The following is a 26,702-nucleotide window of genomic DNA, read 5'->3' on the forward strand; positions in this document are numbered from 1 at the left end:
CCCCACTGCCCCCCATCACCCCCAATCTCCTTCCACTGCCCCCCATCCCCCCCCTCTGCCCCCCATCCCCTCACTGCCCCCCCATCACCCCCCATTCCCCCCCCTCTGCCCCCCCATCCCATTGCTCCCCACTGCCCCCCATCCCCCCCCCCATCGCCCCCCATCCCCCCCTCTGCCCCCCATCTCCCCCCCCTCACCCACCTGCTCAAACGGGGAGCTCTGCACCCCCTTCCCCCCGACGAACACCCAGCTGTCCCGGAAGCCCAGCGACCCCACGGCGCCGCTTCCCAGCTCAGCCAGCAGCCGCCTGCACTCCTCCGTCAGCCTACGGGACCCCACGGCGTCACCCCACGCCTCTGCCCCCACACCTCTGCCCCACGGCTGCCCCATAGATTTCCTACAACGGCCGCATTGCTGCTCCACAGCGCCCCCTGCTGGCCACGACTGGAGCCCTGCAGCCAGCGCACGGCTCTGCCCCACTGCGCCCCCTGCTGGCCACTAATGGATGCTGCAGCGCCCCCTAGCGGCCGGCAGTGCGCCATTCGGATCCTATAGGGAGCACAAGGCTGCCCCATAGCGCTGCCCCATAGCTGCCCTATAGCACCACTGCCCTATAGCTGCCCTATAGCGCTGCCCCATAGCTGCCACCATAGCACTTCATAGCACTGCCCTATAGCTGCCCTATAGCACCACTGCCCCATAGCACTGCCCCACAGCGCTGCCCCATAGCGCTGCCCCATAGCGCTGCCCCATAGCACTTCATAGCACTGCCCTATAGCTGCCCTATAGCACTGCCCCATAGCACCTCATAATCACTGCCCCATAGCACTGCCCCATAGCACTGCCCCATAGCTGCCCCATAGCACCTCATAGCGCTGCCCCATAGCACTGCCCCATAGCACCTCATAGCACTGCCCCATAGTGCTGCCCCACAGCACTGCCCCATAGCACTTCATAGCACTGCCCCATAGCTGCCCCATAGCACCTCATAGCACTGCCCCATAGCACTGCCCCATGGCTGCCCCATAGCCGCCCTATAGCACTGCCCCATAACGTTGCCCCATAGCACTGCCCCCACAGCGCTGCCCCATAGCACCTCACAGCACTGCCCCATAGCACTGCCCCATGGCTGCCCCATAGCCGCCCTATAGCACTGCCCCATAACGTTGCCCCATAGCACTGCCCCATAGCACTGCCCCATAGCACCTCACAGCACTGCCCCATGGCTGCCCCATAGCACCTCATAGCACTGCCCCATAGCACTGCTCCATAGCTGCCCCATAGCCACTGCCCCATAACACTGCCCCATAGCACTGCCCCATAGCTGCCCCATAGCACCCCACAGCCCTGCCCCAGCTCAGCCAGCAGCCGCCTGCACTCCTCCGTCAGCCTACGGGACCCCACGGCGTCACCCCACGCCTCTGCCCCACACCTCTGCCCCACGGCTGCCCCATAGCTTTCCTACAACGGCCGCATTGCTGCTCCACAGCGCCCCCTGCTGGCCACGACTGGAGCCTGCAGCCAGCGCACGGCTCTGCCCCACTGCGCCCCCTGCTGGCCACGTCTGGATCCTGCAGCGCCCCCTAGCGGCCTGCAGTGCGCCATTCGGATCCTATAGGGAGCGCAAGGCTGCCCCATAGCGCTGCCCCATAGCTGCCCTATAGCACCACTGCCCCATAGCTGCCCCACAGCATTGCCCCATAGCTGCCCCATAGCACTTCATAGCACTGCCCTATAGCTGCCCTATAGCACCACTGCCCCATAGCACTGCCCCATAGCACTGCCCCATAGCTGCCCTATAGCACCACTGCCCCATAGCTGCCCTATAGCGCTGCCCCATAGCTGCCCTACAGCATTGCCCTATAGAACCTCATAGCACTGCCCCATAGTTGCCCCATAGCGCTGCCCCATAGCGCTGCCCCATAGTGCTGCCCCATAGCGCTGCCCCATAGCACTGCCCCATAGCTGCACCATAGCACCTCACAGCACTGCCCCATAGTGCTGCCCCATAGCACTGCCCCATAGCACTTCATAGCACTGCCCCATAGCTGCCCCATAGCACCTCACAGCACTGCCCCATGGCTGCCCCATAGCCGCCCTATAGCACTGCCCCAAAGCACCTCATAATCACTGCCCCATAGCTGCCCCCATAGCACTGCCCCATAGCACTGCCCCATAGCTGCCCCATAGCACCTCATAGCGCTGCCCCATAGTGCTGCCCCACAGCCACCCCCCACCCCACAGCCACCCCACACCCCATAGAAACCCCACAGATGCCCCCACCCCCATAGAAACCCCATAGCCACCCCACACCCCACCACCACCCCATAGGCACCCCATAGGCACCCCACAGATGCCCCCACCCCATAGCCTCCCCATAGCCACCCCACAGATGCTCCCACCCCACAGCCACCCCATAGGCACCCCACAGCCACCCCACAGATGCTCCCACCCCATAGCCACCCCATAGCCACCCCACACCCCATAGACACCCCACAGCCACCCCACAGCCACCCCACAGCCACCCCATAGATACCGTCACCCTACATCCACCCCATAGCCACCCCCCACCCCACAGCCACCCCATAGAAACCCCCACAGATGCCCCCACCCCATAGAAACCCCACAGCCACCCCACATCCACCCCATAGCCACCCCACAGATGCCCCCACCCCACAGCCACCCCACAGCCACCCCACACCCCATAGAAACCCCACAGATGCCCCCATTCCACAGCCACCCCATAGCCACCCCACAGCCACCCCACAGATGTCCCCACCCCACAGACACCCCACAGCCACCCCACAGATGCTCCCACCCCATAGCCACCCCCATAGCCACCCCACACCCCATAGACACCCCACAGCCACCCCACAGCCACCCCATAGCCACCCCATAGCCACCCCATAGATACCGTCACCCTACATCCACCCCATAGCCACCCCCCACCCACCACCACCCCACAGCCACCCCACAGATGCCCCCACCCCACATCCACCCCCCATCCACCCCCCATCCCGGCACCTGGTTGCAGGATCATCATAGGAGGCCACGAGCACCACGGTTCCCTCGTGCAGCGGGCCGCAGGAACTTCAGCAGCTCGTTGGAGTCTGAGCCCAAAATCGCCCCCTTTACCACCCCAAATCCCAAAGGTTTGATCCCAAAATGCCCAAATCCCAAAGGTTTGATCCCAAAATCCCAAAATCCCAAAAGTTTGACCCCAAAATCCCAAAGATTTGACCCCAAATCCCAAAGGTTTGACCCCAAAATCATGAATCCCGAAGGTTTGACACCAAAATCCCAATGATTTGAACCCAAAATCCCCAAATCTCGAAGGTTTGACCCCAAATCCCACAGGTTTGATCCCAAAATCCCAAAGATTTGATCCCAAATCCCAATTATTTGACCCCAAAATCCCAAAGATTTGGTCCCAAAATCCCCAAATCCCAAACATTTCACCCCAAAATCCCAAAGATTTGATCCCAAAATCCCGAAGGTTTGACCCCAAATCCCCAAGATTTGATCCCAAAATGCCCAAATCCCAAAGGTTTGACCCCCAAATCCCAAAGATTTGATCCCAAATTGACCAAATCCCAAAGATTCGACACCAAAATCCCGAAGGTTTGACCCCAAAATCCCAAAGATTTGATCCCAAATCCCAAAGATTTCACCCCAAAATGCCCAAATCCCAAAGATTTGATCCCAAATCCTAAAGGTTTGACCCCAAAATGCCCAAATCCCAAAGATTTGACCCCAAAATCTTCAAGATTTGATCCCAAAATCCCCAAATCCCAAAGGTTTGACCCCAAAATCCTGAAATCTCAAAGATTCGACCCCAAATCCCAAAGATTTGATCCCAAAATCCCCAAATCCTGAAGATTTGATGCCAAAATCCAAAGGTTTGATCCCAAAATCCCAAAGTTTGATCCCAAAATCTTCAAGATTTGATCCCAAAATCCCCGGATCCCAAAGGTTTGACCCCAAAAATCCAAAAATTCCAAAGATTTGATCCCAAATCCCCAAGATTCGACCCCAAAATCCCAAAGGTTTGATTCCAAAATCCCCAAATCCCAAAGATTTCACCCAAAATCCGTGAATCCTGAAGATTTGATCCCAAAATCCCAAAGATTCGACCCCAAATTCCAAAGATTTCACCCCAAAATCCCAAGGTTTGACCCCAAATCCTAAAGTTTTGATCCCAGAAATCCCTGAATCCCGAAGATTTGACCCCAAAATATTTCACCCCAAAAATCCAAAAATCCCAAAGGTTTGACCCAAAATCCCCCAAATCCCAAAAATTTGATCCCAAATCCCAAAGATTTGACACCAAAAATCCCAAAGATTTCACATCAAAAATCTCAAAATCCCCCATTTTTACCCAAAATCCCTCATTTTTACCCAGACTCCCCCATTTTTACCCAAAATCCCTTTTTTTTTCCCCCAACCCCCCCATTTTTACCCCAAATCCCCCATTTTTTTTTACCCAAAATCCCCCATTTTACCCAGACTCCCCATTTTTTCACCCAAAATCCCCTATTTTTACCCAAAATCCCCACTTTTTCCCCAAATGCCCCATTTTTTTTACCCAAAATCCCCCTTTTTGTCCCAAATCCCCCATTTTACCCCAAATCCCCCATTTTTCCCAACATCCCCCATTTTTTTTAACCCAAATCCCCCATTTTTTACCCAAAATCCCCCATTTTTTACCCAAAATCCCCCCTTTTTGCCCCAAATCCCCCATTTTTACCCAGACTCCCTCATTTTTACCCAAAATCCCCCATTTTTTACCCCAAATCCCCATTTTTCCCAACATCCCCCCATTTTTTTACCCCAAATCCCCCATTTTTACCCCAAATCCCCCATTTTTTACCCAAAATCCCCCATTCTTACCCAGACTCCCCCTTTTTTTAACCCATACTCCCCCATGTTTTTTACCCAAAATCCCCCCTTTTTACCCAACATCCCTTTTTTTTTACCCAATAATCCCCATTCTTACCCCAAAATTCCCATTTTTTACCCAAAATCCCCATTTTTTTTACCCATAATCCCCCCATTTTGCCCCAAATCCCCAATTTTTCCCAACATCCCCCATTTTTTTTTACCCCCAAAATCCCCATTTTTACCCAAAATCCCCCACTTTTCCCCCAAATCCCCCATTTTACCCAGACTCCCCCATTTTTAACCCCAAATCCCCCATTTTTACCCCAAATCCCCCACTTTTCCCCCCAAATCCCCCAATTTTTTTACCCAAACTCCCCCATTTTTTTACCCAAAATCCCCCTTTTTGTCCCAAATCCCCCATTTTACCCAAAGTCCCCCCCATTTTTTACCCAACATCTCCCATTTTTTTTACCCCAAATCCCTCATTTTTACCCAAATCCCCAATTGTTTACCCAAAATGCCCCATTTTTTTACCCCAAAATCCCCATTTTTACCCAAAATCCCACATTTTTTACCCAAAATCCCACATTTTTTAACCCAGACTCCCCCATTTTTACCCCAAATCCCCCATTTTTACCCAGACTCCCCCCATTTATTTACCCCAAATTCCCCATTTTTTACCTCAAATCCCCCATTTTTACCCAAACTCCCGCAATTTTTTACCCCATAATCCCCTCTTTTTGCCCCAAATCCCCCATGTTTATCCCAAAATCCCCCATTTTTACCCAAAATCCCCCATTTTTTACCCCCAAATTCCCCATTTTTACCCCAAATCCTCATTTTTCCCAACATCCTCAAATCCCCCATTTTTACCCAGACTCCCCCATTTTTACCCAAACTCCCGCATTTTTTACCCAAAAATCCCCCCTTTTTTGCCCCAAATCCCCATTTTTTACCTAAAATCCCCCACTTTTCCCCCAAATCCCCCATTTTTACCCAGACTCCCCGATTTTTTTTACCCAAAATCCCCCCTTTTTGCCCCATATCCTTCATTTTACCCAAAATCCCCCATTTTTCCCAACATCCCCCATTTTTACCCAAAATCCCCCACTTTTCCCCCAAATCCCCCATTTTTACCCAAAATCCCCCACTTTTCCCCCAAATCCCCCATTTTTACCCAGACTCCCCCATTTTTTTTACCCAAAATCCCCCCTTTCTGCCCCAAATCCTTCATTTTACCCAAAATCCCCCATTTTTCCCAACATCCCCCATTTTTTTACCCCAAATCCCCCATTTTTTACCCCAAATCCCCCATTTTTTACCCAAAATCCCCCATTCTTACCCAGACTCCCCCATTTTTACCCAAACTACCCCATTTTTTACCCCAAATCCCCCCATTTTTACCCAAAATCCCCCATTTTACCCAGACTCCCCCATTTTTCCCCCAAATCCCCCATTTTTACCCAAAATCCCACATTTTTACCCCAAATCCCCCATTTTTACCCAGACTCCCCCATTTTTTACCCCAAATTCCCCATTTTTTTACCTCAAATCCCCCATTTTTACCCAAACTCCCGCAATTTTTTACCCATAATCCCCTCTTTTTGCCCCAAATCCCCCATGTTTATCCCAAAATCCCCCATTTTTACCCAAAATCCCCCCATTTTTTACCCCCAAATCCCCATTTTTACCCCAAATCCCCATTTTTCCCAACATCCTCAAATCCCCCATTTTTACCCAGACTCCCCCATTTTTACCCAGACTCCCCGATTTTTTTTACCCAAAATCCCCCCTTTTTGCCCCAAATCCCCCATTTTTACCCAAAATCCCCCACTTTTCCCCCAAATCCCCCATTTTTACCCAGACTCCCCGATTTTTTTTACCCAAAATCCCCCCTTTTTGCCCCATATCCTTCATTTTACCCAAAATCCCCCATTTTTCCCAACATCCCCCATTTTTTTTTACCCAAAATCCCCCATTTTACCCAGACTCCCCCATTTTTTACCCAAACTCCCCCATGTTTTTTACCCATAATCCCCCCTTTTCGCCCCAAATCCCCACCTCCTGCCCACATGTCGAAGCTCCGCGCCGCCATCAGCTCCCCCGTCACGCCTGCAGAAAGTCATTAATTAAGCCATTAATTAAGCCATTAATTAATTAACCAGCCACTTAATTGGCCCCTCCCTGGGGGGGTGACTGAGGGGCGGCCGCTCATTGGCTGCTAGGGAAAGCAATTAGTTAATTAGGGGAAGCAATTAAGGGCCGCTCATTGGCTGCTAGGGAAAGCAATTTGTTAATTAGGGGAAGCAATTAAGGGCCGCTCATTGGCTGCTAGGGGCAAATCGTTAATTAGGGAAAGCAATTAAGGGCCGCTCATTGGCTGAGAGGGGCAAATCGTTAATTAGGGGAAGCAATTAAGGGCCGGTCATTGGCTGCTAGGGGCAATTAGTTAATTAGGGGAAGCAATTAAGGGCCGGTCATTGGCTGCTAGGGGCAAATCGTTAATTAGGGGAAGCAATTAAGGGCCGGTCATTGGCTGCTAGGCGCAATTAGTTAATTAGGGGAAGCAATTAAGAGCCGTTCAAAATAATTAAGGTCATCCATTGACTCCTAGGAACAATTAATTAACAGTTAATTAGCAAAGCAACAATTGAGGGCTGTTCATTGACACTTAAGAAGAAACAGTTAATCAGTCAATTAGCGGAGAAGCAATTAGGGGCCATTCGTTGACCTCTGGGGGCAACTAATTAGTTAATTAAGTAAACAACAAGCAACTCAGCGCCGTTCATTTGCACCTAAGAACAATAAATTAATGAGTTAATTAGCATAACGCCCATTAAGAGTCATTCACTCAATCCTTGGAACAATTAGGCAATAAGTTAATTAGCAAGGGAGCAATTAAGGGCCACTCACTCTAGCAAGAATTAATTAAGTAATCAATTAGCAGACAAGCAATTAAAAGCCACTCATTTGTTCCGAAGAAGTGGTTAATTAATTAATTAGTGGGAGAGCACTTCATTAATTGGTTAATTAGTGGAGAAACAAATAAGGATAACTAATTAACCCGAGCAAACAATAAGTTAATCAGTTAATTAGTTAATTAGCAAGAAAGCACCTCAGACCGACTCATTCACCCAATTCCTTAATTAATTAACGAGTGAATCGGCAATTAGTTAACGAGGAAAGGAACATGGCAGTCAATTAGCGGGGCATTAATTAACTAATAGGTTAATTAAGACGTTCATTAATGACACACCGTTAACGAGCGCCACGTTCAGCCCCCCGCCCCACGTTGTTCTGTGCGCTGCTCATCAGCCTGGGGAAGGGGGGGAGAGAACAAGTCACTTCCGGCCCCGCCCATTCCACTTCCGGTCCACCCAAACACCCCTTCCGGCCTCGCCCACGCCACTTCCGGTCCGCCCAAAACCACTTCCGGTTTACCCAAACACCACTTCCGGCCCCGCCCATTCCACTTCCGGTCCACCCAAACACCCCTTCCGGCCCCGCCCACGCCACTTCCGGTCCACCCAAACACCACTTCTGGTCACGCTCAACTTCCGGTCCACCCAAACTCAACTTCCGGTCCCCGACGAGGTCACTTCCGGTCCACCCAAACACCGCTTCCGGCCCCACCTCACCACTTCCAGCAAACACCACTTCCTGCCCCGCCCACGCTTTCTGCCCCACCATAAATTGCTTTGGTCCACCTAAACACCACTTCCGGCCCCGCCCACACCATTTCCTGTTCCCTTTTTCCCCCTTCCTTTTCCTAACCGCCCTCCCCACTTCCCACCTTTCCCCACTTCCTGTCTCTCCACTTCCAGTTCCCAACCACCCCTTTCCCCCCAATTTCCTATTTCCACCTTCCCATTTCCCCACCCACTTCCGGTTCTCCCCAGCCCCCTTCCTGTCCCCCCCCCCCCCCCCCCCTCCACTCACATTTTCCACCCCAGGGAGATTTTTCCACCCCCCCCAACATCCAGTTCCCCCTCCAATTCCGGCTCCACCCCCACTTCCGGTTCCACCCCCACTTCGTGCCCCGCCCCCCACTTCCGGTCCCTGCTTACATTTACATTTTCCCCCAAGGCAGATTTTGGGTCCCCCTCCCTGCAAAGTTCCCATCTCCCCCCCCCCCCCTCCCCCACTTCCGGTTCCACCGTAACTTCCGGTTCCACCCCCCAACTTCCTGTCCCGCCCCCCCCACTTCCGGTCCCGCTCACATTTTCCTCCTCAAGCAGATTTTGGGTTTCCCCCGCCAACTTCCCATCTCCCCCCCACATCCTGTTTTTAGCCCACTTCCGGCTCCAGCCCCACTTTCGGTTCCACCCCCACTTCCTGTCCCGCCCCCCACTTCCGGTCCCCGCCCACATTTCCCCCCCCCCCCAGGCAGATTTTGGGTCTGACTTCCCATCCCCCTCCCCCCCCCAAACATCCCATCTCCCCCGCAATCCTGTTTTCAGCCCCCTTCCGGTTCCACACCCCACTTCCGGTCCCGCCCCCCACTTCCGGTCCCCGCTCACATTTTCCCCCTCAGGCAGATTTTGGGTCCCCCTCCCCGCAAAGTTCCCATCTCCCCCCCGCAATCCTGTTTTCAGCCCACTTCCGGTTCCACCCCCACTTCCGGTCCCGCCCCCCCACTAACGGTCCCGCTCACATTTCCCCCCCCAGGCAGATTTTGGGTTCGCCTCCCTGCAAAGTTCCCATCTCCCTCCCCCCCCCGCTCCCCCACTTCCGGTTCCACCCCTACTTCCGGTTCCACCCACTTCCGGTCAGACCCCACTTCCGGTCCCCGCTCACATTTTCCCCCCCAGGCAGATTTTCGGTCCCCCCCGCCAACTTCCCATCTCCCCCCCACATCCTGTTTTTAGCCCACTTCCGGCTCCACACCCACTTCCGGTTCCACTTCCACTTCCGGTCCCGCCCCCCCACTTCCGGTCCCCGCTCACATTTCCCCCCCATGCAGATTTAGGGTCCCCCCCGCCAACTTCCCATCTCCCCCCCACATCCTGTTTTCAGCCCACTTCCGTTTCCACCCCCCACTTCCGTTTCCACCCCCACTTCCGGTCCCGCCCCCCCACTTCCGGTCCCGCTCACATTTTGCCCCCCAGGCAGATTTTGGGTCCCACGACGTTGGCGGCGCCGCTGCGAAGCCGGAAGGGGAAATGATGGGGGGGGCAGCGGCGGGGGAGGGCGCACGGCAGGGCGGGGGGGGGGCGGGCTGGGGGGGCAATTAACACCTTCATTAGCTCATTAATTAGCCATTCATCATCGCTAATCAACCCCCACCCCCCCCCCCCACAAATGTCCAACTGATAATTAGCACCTTCATTAGCTCATTAATTAGCCATTAATCACCGCTAATCAACTCCCACCCCCCTCCTCCAAATGCCCAAATGATAATTAGCACCTTCATTAGCTCATTAATTAGCCATTAATCACCGCTAATCAACTCCCCCCCCCTCAAATCCTCACTCTTCCACCCAACTGATAATTAACAGCTTCATTAGCTCATTAATTAGCCATTAATCACCGCTAATGAACCCCCCACCAACTCCAAATCCCCAACTGACAATTAACACCTTCATTAATTCATTAATCAGCCATTAAGCACCGCTAATCAACTCCCACCCCCCCCTACAAATGTCCAACTGATAATTAGCACCTTCATTAGCTCATTAATTAGCCATTAATCACCGCTAATCAACTCCCAACCCCCCCCCTCCAAATGCCCAACTGATAATTAACACCTTCTTTAGCTCATTAATTAGCCATTAATCACCGCTAATGAATTCCCCCCCCCTCAAATCCTCACTCTTCCACCCAACTGATAATTAACACCTTAATTAGTTCATTAATTAGCCATTAAGCACTGCTAATCAACTCCACACCCTCCTCCAAATCCCCAACTGACAATTAACAAATTCATTAGTTCATTAATTAGCCATTAATCACCACTAATCAACTCCCACCCCCCCTCCAAATCCCCAACTGATAATTAACACCTTCATTAGCTCATTAATTAGCCATTAATCACCGCTAATCAACTCCCACTCCCCCCCCTCCAAATGCCCAACTGATAATTAACACCTTCATTAGCTCATTAATTAGCCATTAATCACCATTAATTAACCCCCCCCTCCCATATCCCTTCATTGCCACCCATCTGTCAATTAACGCCTTCATTAGCTCATTAATTAGCCATTAATCACCATTAATTAACCCCCCCCCTCCCATATCCCTTCATTGCCACCCATCTGTCAATTAACACCTTCATTAGCTCATTAATTAGCCATTAATCACCATTAATTAACCCCCCCCCCCATATCCCTTCATTGCCACCCATCTGTCAATTAACACCTTCATTAGCTCATTAATTAGCCATTAATCACCATTAATTAACTCCCCCCTGTCCCATATCCCTTCATTGCCACCCATCTGTCAATTAACACCTTCATTAGCTCATTAATTAGCCATTAATCACCATTACTTAACCCCCTCCCTTCCATATCCCTTCATTGCCACCCATCTGTCAATTAACACCTTCATTAGCTCATTAATTAGCCATTAATCACCATTAATTAACCCCCCCCCCTCCCATATCCCTTCATTGCCACCCATCTGTCAATTAACACCGTCATTAGCTCATTAATTAGCCATTAATCACCATTAATTAACCCCCCCCATATCCCAGCTCTCACCTTCAGTTGGCGGCGCCTCCGGACCTGAAAGGGGGGGGGAGGGAGAGGTCAGGGCTGCCCCATAGCGACCCATAGCGACCCATAGTGACCCATAGCGACCCATAGAGACCCATAGCTGCCACATAGCGACCCATAGCGACCCATAGCGACCCATAGCTGCCCCATAGCGACCCATAGCGACCCATAGCAACCCATAGAGACCCATAGCGACCCATAGCTGCCCCATAGCTGCCCCATAGCGACCCATAGCGACCCAAAGCTGCCCCATAGCAACCCATAGCGACCCATAGCGACCCATAGTGACACATAGCTGCCCCATAGCGACCCATAGTGACCCATAGCTGCCCCATAGCGACCCATAGTGACCCATAGTGACCCATAGCTGCCCCATAGCGACCCATAGCTGCCACATAGCAACCCATAGTGACCCATAGCGACCCATAGGGACCCATAGCGCCCCATAGCTGCCCCATAGCGACCCATAGCAACCCATAGCTGCCCCATAGTGACCCATCGCGACCCATAGCGACCCATAGCGCCCCATAGTGACCCATAGCTGCCCCATTGCGACCCATAGCGACCCATAGCGACCCATAGCTGCCCCATAGCGACCCATAGTGACCCATAGCAACCCATAGCTGCCCCATAGCGACCCATAGTGACCCATAGCGATCCATAGCTGCCCCATAGCAACCCATAGCGACCCATAGCTGCCCCATAGCGACCCATAGTGACCCATAGCGCCCCATAGCGCCCCATAGTGACCCATAGCGACCCATAGTGACCCATAGCGACCCATAGCGCCCCATAGCTGCCCCATAGCGACCCATAGCGACCCATAGCTGCCCCATAGCGACCCATAGTGACCCATAGCAACCCATAGCTGCCCCATAGCGACCCATAGCTGCCCCATAGCGACCCATAGTGACCCATAGAGACCCATAGCGACCCATAGTGACCCATAGCTGCCCCAAAGCGACCCATAGCGACCCACAGCGACCCATAGCTGCCCCATAGTGACCCATAGCGACCCATAGCTGCCCCACAGCGACCCATAGCGACCCATAGCGACCCATGGCTGCCCCATAGCGACCCATAGCGACCCATAGCGACCCATAGAGACCCACAGCGACCCATAGCTGCCCCATAGTGACCCATAGCGACCCATAGCTGCCCCACAGCGACCCATAGCGACCCATAGCGACCCATAGCTGCCTCACAGTGACCCATAGCGACCCATAGCAACCCATAGCTGCCCCATAGTGACCCATAGCGACCCATGGCGACCCATAGCTGCCCCACAGCGACCCATAGCGACCCATAGTGACCCATAGCTGCCCCATTGCGACCCATAGCGACCCATAGCGACCCATAGCTGCCCCACAGCGACCCATAGCGACCCATAGCTGCCCCATAGTGACCCATAGAGACCCACAGCGACCCATAGCTGCCACATAGCAACCCATAGCGACCCAAAGCTGCCCCATAGCGCCCCATAGCTGCCCCATAGCGCCCCCATAGCTGCCCCATAGCGACCCATAGCAAGCAACCCATAGCTGCCCCACAGCGACCCATAGCGACCCATAGCTGCCCCAAAGCGACCCATAGCGACCCATAGCTGCCCCATAGCGACCCATAGCGACCCATAGCGACCCATAGCTGCCCCAAAGCAACCCATAGCTGCCCCATAGCGACCCATAGCGACCCATAGCGACCCATAGCGACCCATAGTGACCCATAGCGACCCATAGCTGCCCCATAGCGACCCATAGCGACCCATAGCGCCCCATAGCGACCCATAGTGACCCATAGCGACCCATAGTGACCCATAGCTGCCCCATAGCGACCCATAGTGACCCATAGCGACCCATAGCTGCCCCATAGCGACCCATAGCGACCCATAGCTGCCCCATAGTGACCCATAGCGACCCATAGCGACCCATAGCTGCCACATAGCAACCCATAGCGCCCCATAGCTGCCCCATTGCGACCCATAGCGACCCATAGTGACCCATAGCTGCCCCATAGCGACCCATAGCAACCCATAGCTGCCCCATAGCGACCCATAGCTGCCCCATAGCGACCCACAGCTGCCCTATAGTGACCCATAGCTGCCCTATAGCGACCCATAGAGACCCATAGTGACCCATAGTGACCCATAGCGACCCATAGCTGCCCCATAGCCCCCTAATTGCCCCATTAATTACCCCCCTAATTACCCCCCCTAATTACCCCCCCCTAATTACACAATTACCCCCACTAATCACCCCCCCCAATCACCCCCCCATAATAACCCCCACTAATTACCCCCCCAATTACCCCCACTAATTACCCCCCTAATTACACAATTACCCCCACTAATCACCCCCACTAATTACCCCCCCTAATTAACCCCCCCTAATTACACAATTACCCCCACTAATCCCCCCCCACTAATCACCCCCCCTAATTACCCCCACTAATGAAACCTGCTAATGACACCCCCAATTACCCCCGCTAATTCCCCCCACTAATTACCCCCCCTAATCACCCCCCTAATTACCCCCACTAATTACCCCCCAATCCACACCCCCCATTAATGACCCCCGCTAATTACCCCCACTAATCACCCCTCACTAATCAACCGCCAATCCACACCCCCACTAATTACACCCACTAATTACCCCCATTAATTACCCCCACTAATGACCCCCACTAATGACCCCCACTAATTACCCCCCAATCCACACCCCCCATTAACCCTCACTAATTACCCCCCAATCCACACCCCCCATTAATTAACCCCCATTAATTAACCCCCACTAATCACCCCCCAATCCACACCCCCCATTAACCCTCACTAATTACCCCCCCAATCAACACCCCCCTCCAATTAACCCCCATTAATTAACCCCCACTAGTCAACCCCAATAAACACCCCCCATTAACCCCCATTAATTACCCCCCAATCAACACCCCTCATTAATTAACCACCACTAATCAACCCCAATCAACAACCCCCTCCAATTAACCCCCATTAATTACCCCCCAATCAACAGCCCCCATTAATTAACCCCCACTAATTACCCCCCAATCAACACCCGCCTCCAATTAACCCCCATTAATTAACCCCACTAATCACCCCCCAATCAACACCCCCCATTAATTAATCCCCACTAATCACCCCCCAATCAACACCCCCCTCCAATTAACCCCCATTAATTAACCCCCACTAATCACCCCCCAATCACCACCCCTCATTAATTAACCCCATTAATTACCCCAATCAACACCCCCCATTAATTACCCCCTAATCAACACCCCCATCCAATTAACCCCCATTAATTAAGCCCCACTAATTACCCCCCAATCCACAACCCCTCCAGTTAACCCCCATTAATTAACTCCCACTAATCACCCCCCAATTAACCCCCTTCCAATTCACCCCCATTAATTAACCCCCACTAATTACCCCCCAATCCCCCCCCCTCCAATTAACCCCCATTAATTAACCCCCACTAATCACCCCGCAATCAACACCCCCCTCCAATTAACCCCCACTAATTACTCCCACTAATCACCCCCCAATCACCAGCCCCATTAATTAACCCCCACTAATCACCCCCCAATCAACACCCCCATTAATTAACCCCCACTAATCACCCCCCAATCCACACCCCTCATTAATTTACCCCCACTAATTACCCCCCAATCAACACCCCCCATTAATTAACCCCACTAATTAACCCCCAATCAACACTCCCCTCCAATTAACCCCCATTAATTAACCCCCACCAATCACCCCCCAATCCACACCCCCCATTAATTAACCCCCACTAATTACCCCCCAATCCACACCCCTCATTAATTAACCCCCACCAATCACCCCCCAATCCACACCCCCCATTAATTAACCCCCACCAATCACCCCCCAATCCACACCCCTCATTAATTAACCCCCACTAATTACCCCCCAATCAACCCCCCCTCTCCAACAACTCCCCCCAATTCACAACCCCCCCAAATTAACCCCCAATTCCCATCCCCCCCACCAATTAACCCCCCCTAATCACCCCCTGCTAATCACCCCCCGCTAATTCCCCCTGCTAATTAACGCTAATTACCGCTAATTAACTCACCCCAATCAGCCAGCAGGCGCCTCAATGTGGGCAGAGCGGGGGGGGCTCCCAGCAGGGCGCTGAGCAGCAGCCAGCAGAGCAACGCAGCCCCACAGAGCAGAGCGGGGCGCAGCAGCACTGCGGGACCCATAGCGACACGTAAGGACCCATAGCGACCCATAGCGACCCATAGCGACCCATAGCGACCCATAGCGACCCATAGCGACACGTAAGGACCCATAGCGACCCATAGGGACCCATAGCGACAGGTAAGGACCCATAGCGACCCATAGCGACCCATAGAGACCCATAGCGACCCATAGCGACCCATAGGGACCCATAGCGACCCATAGCGACCCATAGCGACCCATAGCGACCCATAGGGACCCATAGCGACCCATAGCGACCCATAGCGACCCATAGCGACCCATAGCGACCCATAGCGACAGGTAAGGACCCATAGCGACCCATAGCGACCCATAGCGACACGTAAGGACCCATAGCGACCCATAGCGACCCATAGCGACACGTAAGGACCCATAGCGACCCATAGCGACCCATAGCGACCCATAGCGACACGTAAGGACCCATAGCGACCCATAGCGACCCATAGGGACCCATAGCGACACGTAAGGACCCATAGCGACCCATAGCGACCCATAGCGACCCATAGCGATCCATAGCGACACGTAAGGACCCATAGCGACCCATAGCGACCCATAGCGACAGGTAAGGACCCATAGCGACCCATAGCGAACCATAGAGACCCATAGCGACCCATAGCGACCCATAGAGACCCATAGCGACCCATAGCGACCCATAGCGACACGTAAGGACCCATAGCGACCCATAGCGACACGTAAGGACCCATAGCGACCCATAGCGACCCATAGCGACAGGTAAGGACCCATAGCGACCCATAGCGACCCATAGCGACAGGTAAGGACCCATAGCGACCCATAGCGACCCATAGCGACAGGTAAGGACCCATAGCGACCCATAGCGACCCATAGCGACAGGTAAGGACCCATAGCGACCCATAGCGACCCATAGCGACCCATAGCGACCCATAGCGACAGGTAAGGACCCATAGCGACCCATAGCGACCCATAGCGACAGGTAAGGACCCATAGCGACCCATAGCGACCCATAGCGACCCATAGGGACACATAGCGACCCATAGCGACCCATAGCGACCCATAGCGACCCATAGCGACCCATAGGGACCCATAGCGACACGTAAGGACCCATAGCGACCCATAGCGACCCATAGCGACCCATAGCGACAGGTAAGGACCCATAGCGACCCATAGCGACCCATAGCGACAGGTAAGGACCCATAGCGACCCATAGCGACCCATAGCGACAGGTAAGGACCCATAGCGACCCATAGCGACCCATAGCGACCCATAGCGACCCATAGCGACAGGTAAGGACCCATAGCGACCCATAGCGACCCATAGCGACCCATAGCGACCCATAGCGACCCATAGGGACACATAGCGACCCATAGCGACCCATAGCGACCCATAGCGACCCATAGCGACCCATAGCGACCCATAGGGACCCATAGCGACACGTAAGGACCCATAGCGACCCATAGCGACCCATAGCGACCCATAGCGACCCATAGCGACACGTAAGGACCCATAGCGACCCATAGCGACCCATAGCAACCCATAGCGACAGGTAAGGACCCATAGCGACCCATAGGGACCCATAGGGACACATAGCGACCCATAGCGACCCATAGGGACCCATAGCGACCCATAGCGACCCATAGCGACCCATAGCGACCCATAGCAACCCATAGGGACCCATAGGGACACATAGGGACACATAGGGACCCATAGCGACACATAGGGACCCATAGCGACAGGTAAGGACCCATAGCGACCCATAGGGACCCATAGCGACCCATAGGGACACATAGGGACCCATAGCGACCCATAAGGACCCATAGCGACCCATAGGGACCCATAGCGACCCATAGCGACCCATAGCGACCCATAGGGACCCATAGCGACCCATAGGGACACATAGGGACCCATAGCGACCCATAAGGACCCATAGCGACCCATAGGGACCCATAGCGACCCATAGCGACCCATAGCGACCCATAGGGACCCATAGCGACCCATAGCGACCCATAGCGACCCATAGGGACCCATAGCGACCCATAGCGACCCATAGCGACCCATAGCGACAGGTAAGGACCCATAGCGACCCATAGCGACCCATAGCGACCCATAGCGACACATAGCGACAGGTAAGGACCCATAGCGACCCATAGCGACCCATAGCGAGACATAAGGACCCATAGCGACCCATAGGGACCCATAGCGACACGTAAGGACCCATAGCGACCCATAGCGACCCATAGCGACCCATAGCGATCCATAGCGACCCATAGGGACCCATAGCGACCCATAGCGACCCATAGGGACACATAGGGACACATAGGGACACATAGGGACACATAGCGACCCATAGCGACCCATAGGGACCCATAGCGACCCATAGCGACCCATAGCGACCCATAGGGACCCATAGCGACCCATAGGGACACATAGGGACCCATAGCGACCCATAAGGACCCATAGCGACCCATAGGGACCCATAGCGACCCATAGCGACCCATAGCGACCCATAGCGACCCATAGCGACCCATAGCGACCCATAGCGACAGGTAAGGACCCATAGCGACCCATAGCGACCCATAGCGACAGGTAAGGACCCATAGCGACCCATAGCGACCCATAGCGACCCATAGGGACACATAGCGACCCATAGCGACACGTAAGGACCCATAGCGACCCATAGCGACCCATAGCGACACGTAAGGACCCATAGCGACCCATAGCGACCCATAGCGACACATAGCGACCCATAGCGACCCATAGCGACACGTAAGGACCCATAGCGACCCATAGCGACACGTAAGGACCCATAGCGACACGTAAGGACCCATAGCGACCCATAGCGACCCATAGCGACAGGTAAGGACCCATAGCGACCCATAGCGACCCATAGAGACCCATAGCGACCCATAGCGACCCATAGCGACCCATAGCGACCCATAGCGACCCATAGCGACACGTAAGGACCCATAGCGACCCATAGCGACACGTAAGGACCCATAGCGACCCATAGCGACCCATAGCGACCCATAGCGACACGTAAGGACCCATAGCGACCCATAGCGACCCATAGCGACCCATAGCGACCCATAGCGACACGTAAGGACCCATAGCGACCCATAGCGACCCATAGCGACAGGTAAGGACCCATAGCGACCCATAGCGACCCATAGAGACCCATAGCGACCCATAGCGACCCATAGCGACACGTAAGGACCCATAGCGACCCATAGCGACACGTAAGGACCCATAGCGACCCATAGCGACCCATAGCGACAGGTAAGGACCCATAGCGACCCATAGCGACACGTAAGGACCCATAGCGACCCATAGCGACAGGTAAGGACCCATAGCGACCCATAGCGACCCATAGCGACACATAGCGACCCATAGCGACCCATAGCGACAGGTAAGGACCCATAGCGACCCATAGCGACCCATAGCGACCCATAGGGACCCATAGCGACCCATAGCGACCCATAGCGACCCATAGCGACCCATAGCGACCCATAGCGACAGGTAAGGACCCATAGCGACCCATAGCAACCCATAGCGACCCATAGGGACCCATAGCGACCCATAGCGACAGGTAAGGACCCATAGCGACCCATAGGGACCCATAGCGACACGTAAGGACCCATAGCGACCCATAGCGACCCATAGCGACCCATAGGGACCCATAGCGACCCATAGGGACCCATAGCGACCCATAGCGACACATAGGGACCCATAGGGACCCATAGCGACCCATAGGGACCCATAGGGACACATAGGGACACACAGGGACCCATAGCGACCCATAGGGACCCATAGGGACACATAGGGACACATAGGGACCCATAGGGACCCATAGGGACACATAGGGACACATAGGGACCCATAGGGACCCATAGGGACACATAGGGACACACAGGGACCCATAGCGACCCATAGGGACCCATAGGGACACATAGGGACACACAGGGACCCATAGGGACCCATAGGGACCCATAGGGACACATAGGGACACATAGGCACCCATAGGGACCCATAGGGACACATAGGGACACATAAAGACCCATAGGGACGCATAGGGACCCATAGCGACACGTAAGGACCCATAGCGACCCATAGCGACCCATAGCGACACGTAAGGACCCATAGCGACCCATAGCGACCCATAGGGACACATAGCGACCCATAGGGACCCATAGCGACACGTAAGGACCCATAGCGACCCATAGCGACCCATAGGGACCCATAGGGACCCATAGCGACACGTAAGGACCCATAGCGACCCATAGCGACCCATAGCGACCCATAGCGACACATAGGGACACGTAGCGACCCATAGGGACCCAGAGGGATACATAGGGACACATAGGGACCCATAGCGACCCATAGACACCCATAGCGACCCATAGGGACAGGTAAGGACCCATAGCGACCCATAGGGACCCATAGCGACCCACAGCGAACCATAGCGACCCATAGGGACACATAGGGACACATAGAGACCCATAGGGACACATAGGGACCCATAGGGACCCATAGCGACCCATAGGGACCCCATAAGGACCCATAGGGACCCATAGCGACACATAGCGACCCATAGCGACCCATAGCGACCCATAGCGACAGGTAAGGACCCATAGCGACCCATAGCGACCCATAGGGACACATAGGGACCCATAGGGACACATGGGGACCCATAGCGACCCATAGCGACCCATAGCGACACGTAAGGACCCATAGCGACCCATAGCGACCCATAGCGACCCATAGCGACAGGTAAGGACCCATAGCGACCCATAGCGACCCATAGCGACCCATAGCGACCCATAGCGACAGGTAAGGACCCATAGCGACCCATAGCGACCCATAGCGACCCATAGCGACAGGTAAGGACCCATAGCGACCCATAGGGACACATAGCGACACGTAAGGACCCATAGCGACCCATAGGGACCCATAGCGACCCATAGGGACCCATAGCGACCCATAGGGACACATAGGGACCCATAGCGACACATAGGGACCCATAGGGACCCATAGGGACACATAGGGACCCATAGCGACCCATAGGGACCCATAGGGACCCATAGCGACACATAGGGACCCATAGGGACACATAGGGACCCATAGCGACCCATAGCGACCCATAGGGACACATAGCGACCCATAGGGACCCATAGCGACCCATAGGGACCCATAGGGACACATAGTGACCCATAGGGACCCATAGCGACCCATAGCGACCCATAGGGACCCATAGCGACCCATAGCGACCCATAGCGACCCATAGGGACCCATAGGGACCCATAGGGACCCATAGGGACACATAGGGACACATAGGGACACATAGCGACACATAGGGACCCATAGCGACCCATAGGGACCCATAGGGACCCATAGCGACCCATAGGGACCCATAGGGACCCATAGCGACCCATAGCGACCCATAGCGACCCATAGGGACCCATAGGGACCCATAGCGACCCATAGCGACCCATAGGGACACATAGGGACCCATAGCAACCCATAGGGACCCATAGGGACACACAGGGACCCATAGGGACCCATAGGGACCCATAGGGACCCATAGGGACACATAGGGACCCATAGCGACACATAGCGACACATAGGGACCCATAGGGACTCATAGGGACCCATAGGGACCCATAGCGACACATAGGGACCCATAGCGACCCATAGGGACCCATAGCGACCCATAGCGACCCATAGCGACAGGTAAGGACCCATAGCGACCCATAGCGACCCATAGGGACCCATAGCGACCCACAGGGACCCATAGGGACCCATAGGGACACATAGGGACCCATAGGGACCCATAGCGACCCATAGGGACCCATAGGGACACATAGGGACCCATAGGGACACATAGGGAACCATAGCGACCCATAGGGACCCATAGGGACCCATAGGGACACATAGGGACCCATAGGGACACATAGGGACCCATAGCGACCCATAGGGACCCATAGGGACACATAGGGACCCATAGGGACACATAGGGACCCATAGCGACCCATAGCGACCCATAGGGACCCATAGGGACCCATAGGGACCCATAGGGACACATAAGGACCCATAGCGACCCATAGGGACCCATAGAGACCCATAGGGACACATAGGGACACATAGGGCCCCATAGGGACCCATAGGGACACATAGCGACCCATAGGGACCCATAGGGACCCATAGGGACACATAGGGACACATCGGGACCCATAGGGACACATAGGGATACATAGGGACACATAGGGACACACAGGGACCCATAGGGACCCATAGGGACACATAGCGACCCATAGGGACACATAGGGACCCATAGCGACCCATAGGGACACATAGGGACCCATAGCGACCCATAGGGACACATAGGGACCCATAGGGACACATAGGGACCCATAGGGACCCATAGGGACCCATAGGGACACATAGGGACACATAGGGACACATAGGGACACATAGGGACCCATAGGGACCATAGGGACCCATAGCGACAGGTAAGGACCCATAGCGACCCATAGCGATCCATAGCGACCCATAGGGACCCATAGCGACCCATAGGGACCCATAGCGACCCATAGCGACCCATAGGGACACATAGGGACCCATAGGGACCCATAAAGACACATAGGGACACATAGGGACCCATAGCGACCCATAGAGACCCATAGCGACCCATAGGGACCCATAGGGACCCATAGGGACACATAGGGACCCATAGCGACACATAGGGACCCATAGCGACCCATAGCGACCCATAGCGACACATAGGGACACATAGGGACACATAGCGACCCATAGGGACCCATAGCGACACATAGGGACACATAGGGACACATAGGGACACATAGGGACCCATAGCGACCCATAGCGACCCATAGCGACAGGTAAGGACCCATAGCGACCCATAGCGACCCATAGCGACCCATAGCGACCCATAGCGACCCATAGGGACCCATAGGGACACATAGGGACACATAGGGACCCATAGCGACCCATAGAGACCCATAGCGACCCATAGGGACCCATAGCGACCCATAGGGACCCATAGGGACCCATAGGGACCCATAGGGACACATAGGGACCCATAGGGACACATAGGGACCCATAGGGACACATAGGGACCCATAGAGACCCCATAAGGACCCATAGCGACCCATAGCGACCCACAGGGACACATAAGGACCCATAGCGACCCATAGGGACCCATAGGGACCCATAGGGACACATAGGGACCCATAGGGACCCATAGCGACCCATAGGGACCCATAGGGACCCATAGCGACAGGTAAGGACCCATAGCGACCCATAGCGACCCATAGCGACCCATAGCGACCCATAGCGACCCATAGGGACACATAGGGACACATAGGGACACATAGGGACCCATAGCGACCCATAGCGACCCATAGCGACACATAGGGACGCATAGGGACCCATAGAGACCCCATAGGGACCCATAGAGACCCCATAGGGACCCATAGGGACCCATAGCGACCCATAGGGACACATAGCGACCCATAGGGACCCATAGGGACCCATAGGGACACATAGGGACCCATAGGGACACATAGGGACCCATAGCGACACAAAGGGACCCATAGGGACCCATAGGGACACATAGGGACACATAGGGACCCACAGAGACCCATAGCGACCCACAGGGACCCCATAAGGACCCATAGGGACCCATAGGGACCCCATAGGGACCCATACGGACACAAAGGGACCCATAGGGACACATAAGGACCCATAGCGACCCATAGGGACCCATAGGGACACATAGGGACCCATAGGGACACATAGGGACACATAGGGACCCATAAGGACCCATAGGGACCCATAGGGACACATAGGGACACATAGGGACACATAGGGACCCATAGGGACCCATAGGGACACATAGGGACACATAGGGACCCATAGCGACCCATAGGGACCCATAGGGACACATAGGGACCCATAGGGACCCATAGGGACCCATAGGGACCCATAGGGACACATAGGGACACATAGGGACCCATAGCGACCCATAGGGACACATAGGGACCCATAGGGACCCATAGGGACACATAGGGACCCATAGGGACCCATAGGGACACATAGCGACCCATAGGGACCCATAGGGACACATAGCGACCCATAGGGACCCATAGGGACACATAGGGACCCATAGGGACCCATAGGGACCCATAGGGACCCATAGGGACACATAGGGACCCATAGCGACCCATAGGGACCCATAGCGACCCATAGGGACCCATAGGGACCCATAGGGACACATAGGGACCCATAGGGACCCATAGGGACCCATAGGGACACATAGGGACCCATAGCGACCCATAGGGACCCATAGGGACCCATAGGGACCCATAGGGACCCATAGGGACACATAGGGACCCATAGGGACCCATAGGGACCCATAGGGACACATAGGGACACATAGGGACCCATAGGGACACATAGGGACCCATCGGGACCCATAGCGACCCATAGGGACCCATAGGGACACATAGGGACCCATAGGGACAAATAAGGACCCATAGGGACACATAGGGACACATAGCGACCCATAGGGACCCATAGCGACCCATAGGGACACATAGGGACCCATAGGGACCCATAGCGACCCATAGGGACCCATAGGGACCCATAGGGACACATAGGGACCCATAGGGACCCATAGGGACCCATAGGGACACATAGGGACCCATAGGGACCCATAGGGACACATAGGGACCCATAGGGACCCATAGGGACACATAGGGACCCATAGGGACACATAGGGACACATAGGGACCCATAGGGACCCATAGGGACACATAGGGACCCATAGGGACCCATAGGGACACATAGGGACCCATAGGGACACATAGGGACACATAGGGACCCATAGGGACCCATAGGGACACATAAGGACCCATAGCGACCCATAGCGACCCATAGGGACCCATAGGGACCCATAGGGACCCATAGCGACCCATAGGGGACACATAGGGACCCATAGCGACCCATAGGGACACATAGGGACACATAGGGACCCATAGGGACCCATAGGGACACATAGGGACCCATAGGGACACATAGGGACACATAGGGACCCATAGGGACCCATAGGGACACATAGGGACCCATAGGGACCCATAGGGACACATAGGGACCCATAGGGACACATAGGGACACATAGGGACACATAGGGACCCATAGGGACCCATAGGGACACATAAGGACCCATAGCGACCCATAGCGACCCATAGGGACCCATAGGGACCCATAGGGACCCATAGCGACCCATAGGGACACATAGGGACCCATAGCGAGCCATAGGGACACATAGGGACACATAGGGACCCATAGGGACCCATAGGGACACATAGGGACCCATAGGGACCCATAGGGACACATAGGGACCCATAGGGACCAATAGGGACACATAGGGACCCATAGCGACACATAAGGACCCGTAGCGACCCATAGGGACCCATAGGGACACATAGGGACACATAGGGACCCATAGAGACCACATAAGGACCCATAGGGACTCCATAAGGACCCCATAAGGACCCATAGAGGGAGACCCCATAGGGACCCCATAAAGAGCCCATAAAAACCCCATAAGGACCCCATAGGGACACATAGGGACCCCATAGGGACCCCACAAAGACCCCATAAGGAACCCATAGGGACCCCAGAGAGAGAGACCCCATAAAGACCCCATAAAGACCCCATAAGGACCCCATAAAGAGTCCATAGGGACCCTATAGAGACCCCATAGGGACACACAGAGAGAAAGACCCCATAGGAACCCCATAGGGACCCCATAAGGAGCCCATAAAGAGACCCCATAAAGACCCCATAGGGACACATAGGGACCCCAGAGAGAGAGACCCCATAGGGACCCCGTAGAGAGACCCCATAAAGACCCCATAGGGACCCCATAGAGACACACAGGGACCCCAGAGAGATCCCACAACCGCCCCATAGAGACCCATAGCCGCCCCATAGCGCCCCCTAGCGGCCACAGAGCCCTATGACCGCCCCACGGCGCCCCATAACCGCCCCATAGGACCCCACAAGCGCCCCATAGCGGCCATAGAGCACCATGACTGCCCCACGGCGCCCCATAACCGCCCCATAGGACCCCATAACGGCCCCATAGCGGCCTCTCAGCCCCTCAGCCGCCCCATAACCGCCCCATAGGACCCCATAACGGCCCCATAGCGGCCTCTCAGCCCCTCAGCCGCCCCATAGAGCCCCATAGCCGCCCCACAGCGCCCCATAGCGGCCCCTCAACCCCATAACCACCCCACACGACCGCCCCATAACACCCCCTAGCGGCCATAGAGCCCCATGACCGCCCCACGGCGCCCCATAACCGCCTCACAGCGCCCCACAGAGGCCCCGCAGACCCATAACCGCCCCACAGCCGCCCCACAGCGGCCCCACAGCGGCCCCACAGCCGCCCCACAGCGGCCCCACAGCCGCCCCATCCCCGCCGCCCCGCTCCGTACCGGCCAGCCTCATGGCTCCGCCCTTCTCCCGCCCCCCACGGCCCGGAAGTCCGCCCGGCTCGTTACTCCCTCCTCTTCCGGTGCTCTTAACCAATCCCGCTCTTCGATCAACCCCCCACCCCCCCCATCAAACACTTCCGGTGCGAGCAACCAATCAGCGTTCAGTTTCGCGTTCGTTTATTGGACGAGTTCGGCGGGGGCGGGATCGCTATCGCCAGGGGCGGGGCTTAAATCGGAAGACGCCGCGTCTTGGCCGGAAGAGGCGGAGTCTGAGCCGGAAGAGGAGCCGGCCAATAGGCGCGCCGCCAGGCGTTCGACGTCATCGAGGCTGAGCGCGCGCAGCGACTGCTCGTAGTCCTGGGG

At 55.0% G+C, this 26,702-nt stretch overlaps 1 protein-coding gene across 1 annotated transcript; it reads right to left on the reverse strand.

The window, feature by feature from the left end:
* Positions 1-201: 201 nt before the first annotated feature.
* LOC125687804 (protein FAM3A-like) lies at positions 202-26,693 on the reverse strand (the record flags this gene model as incomplete). The annotated part of the gene is given in 10 exon segments (XM_048933082.1): positions 202-325; positions 3,025-3,080; positions 3,082-3,110; positions 6,943-6,993; positions 8,138-8,162; positions 8,164-8,197; positions 9,976-10,099; positions 11,580-11,603; positions 15,698-15,814; positions 26,340-26,693. Coding segments are annotated over 10 exon segments (597 nt in total), but the record flags the coding sequence as incomplete, so codon positions are not given.
* Between the last annotated feature and the right edge of the window lie 9 nt (positions 26,694-26,702).

The sequence above is a fragment of the Lagopus muta genome, unplaced genomic scaffold (genome assembly GCF_023343835.1).
Source record: "Lagopus muta isolate bLagMut1 unplaced genomic scaffold, bLagMut1 primary scaffold_224, whole genome shotgun sequence".
Lineage (NCBI taxonomy): Eukaryota > Metazoa > Chordata > Aves > Galliformes > Phasianidae > Lagopus > Lagopus muta.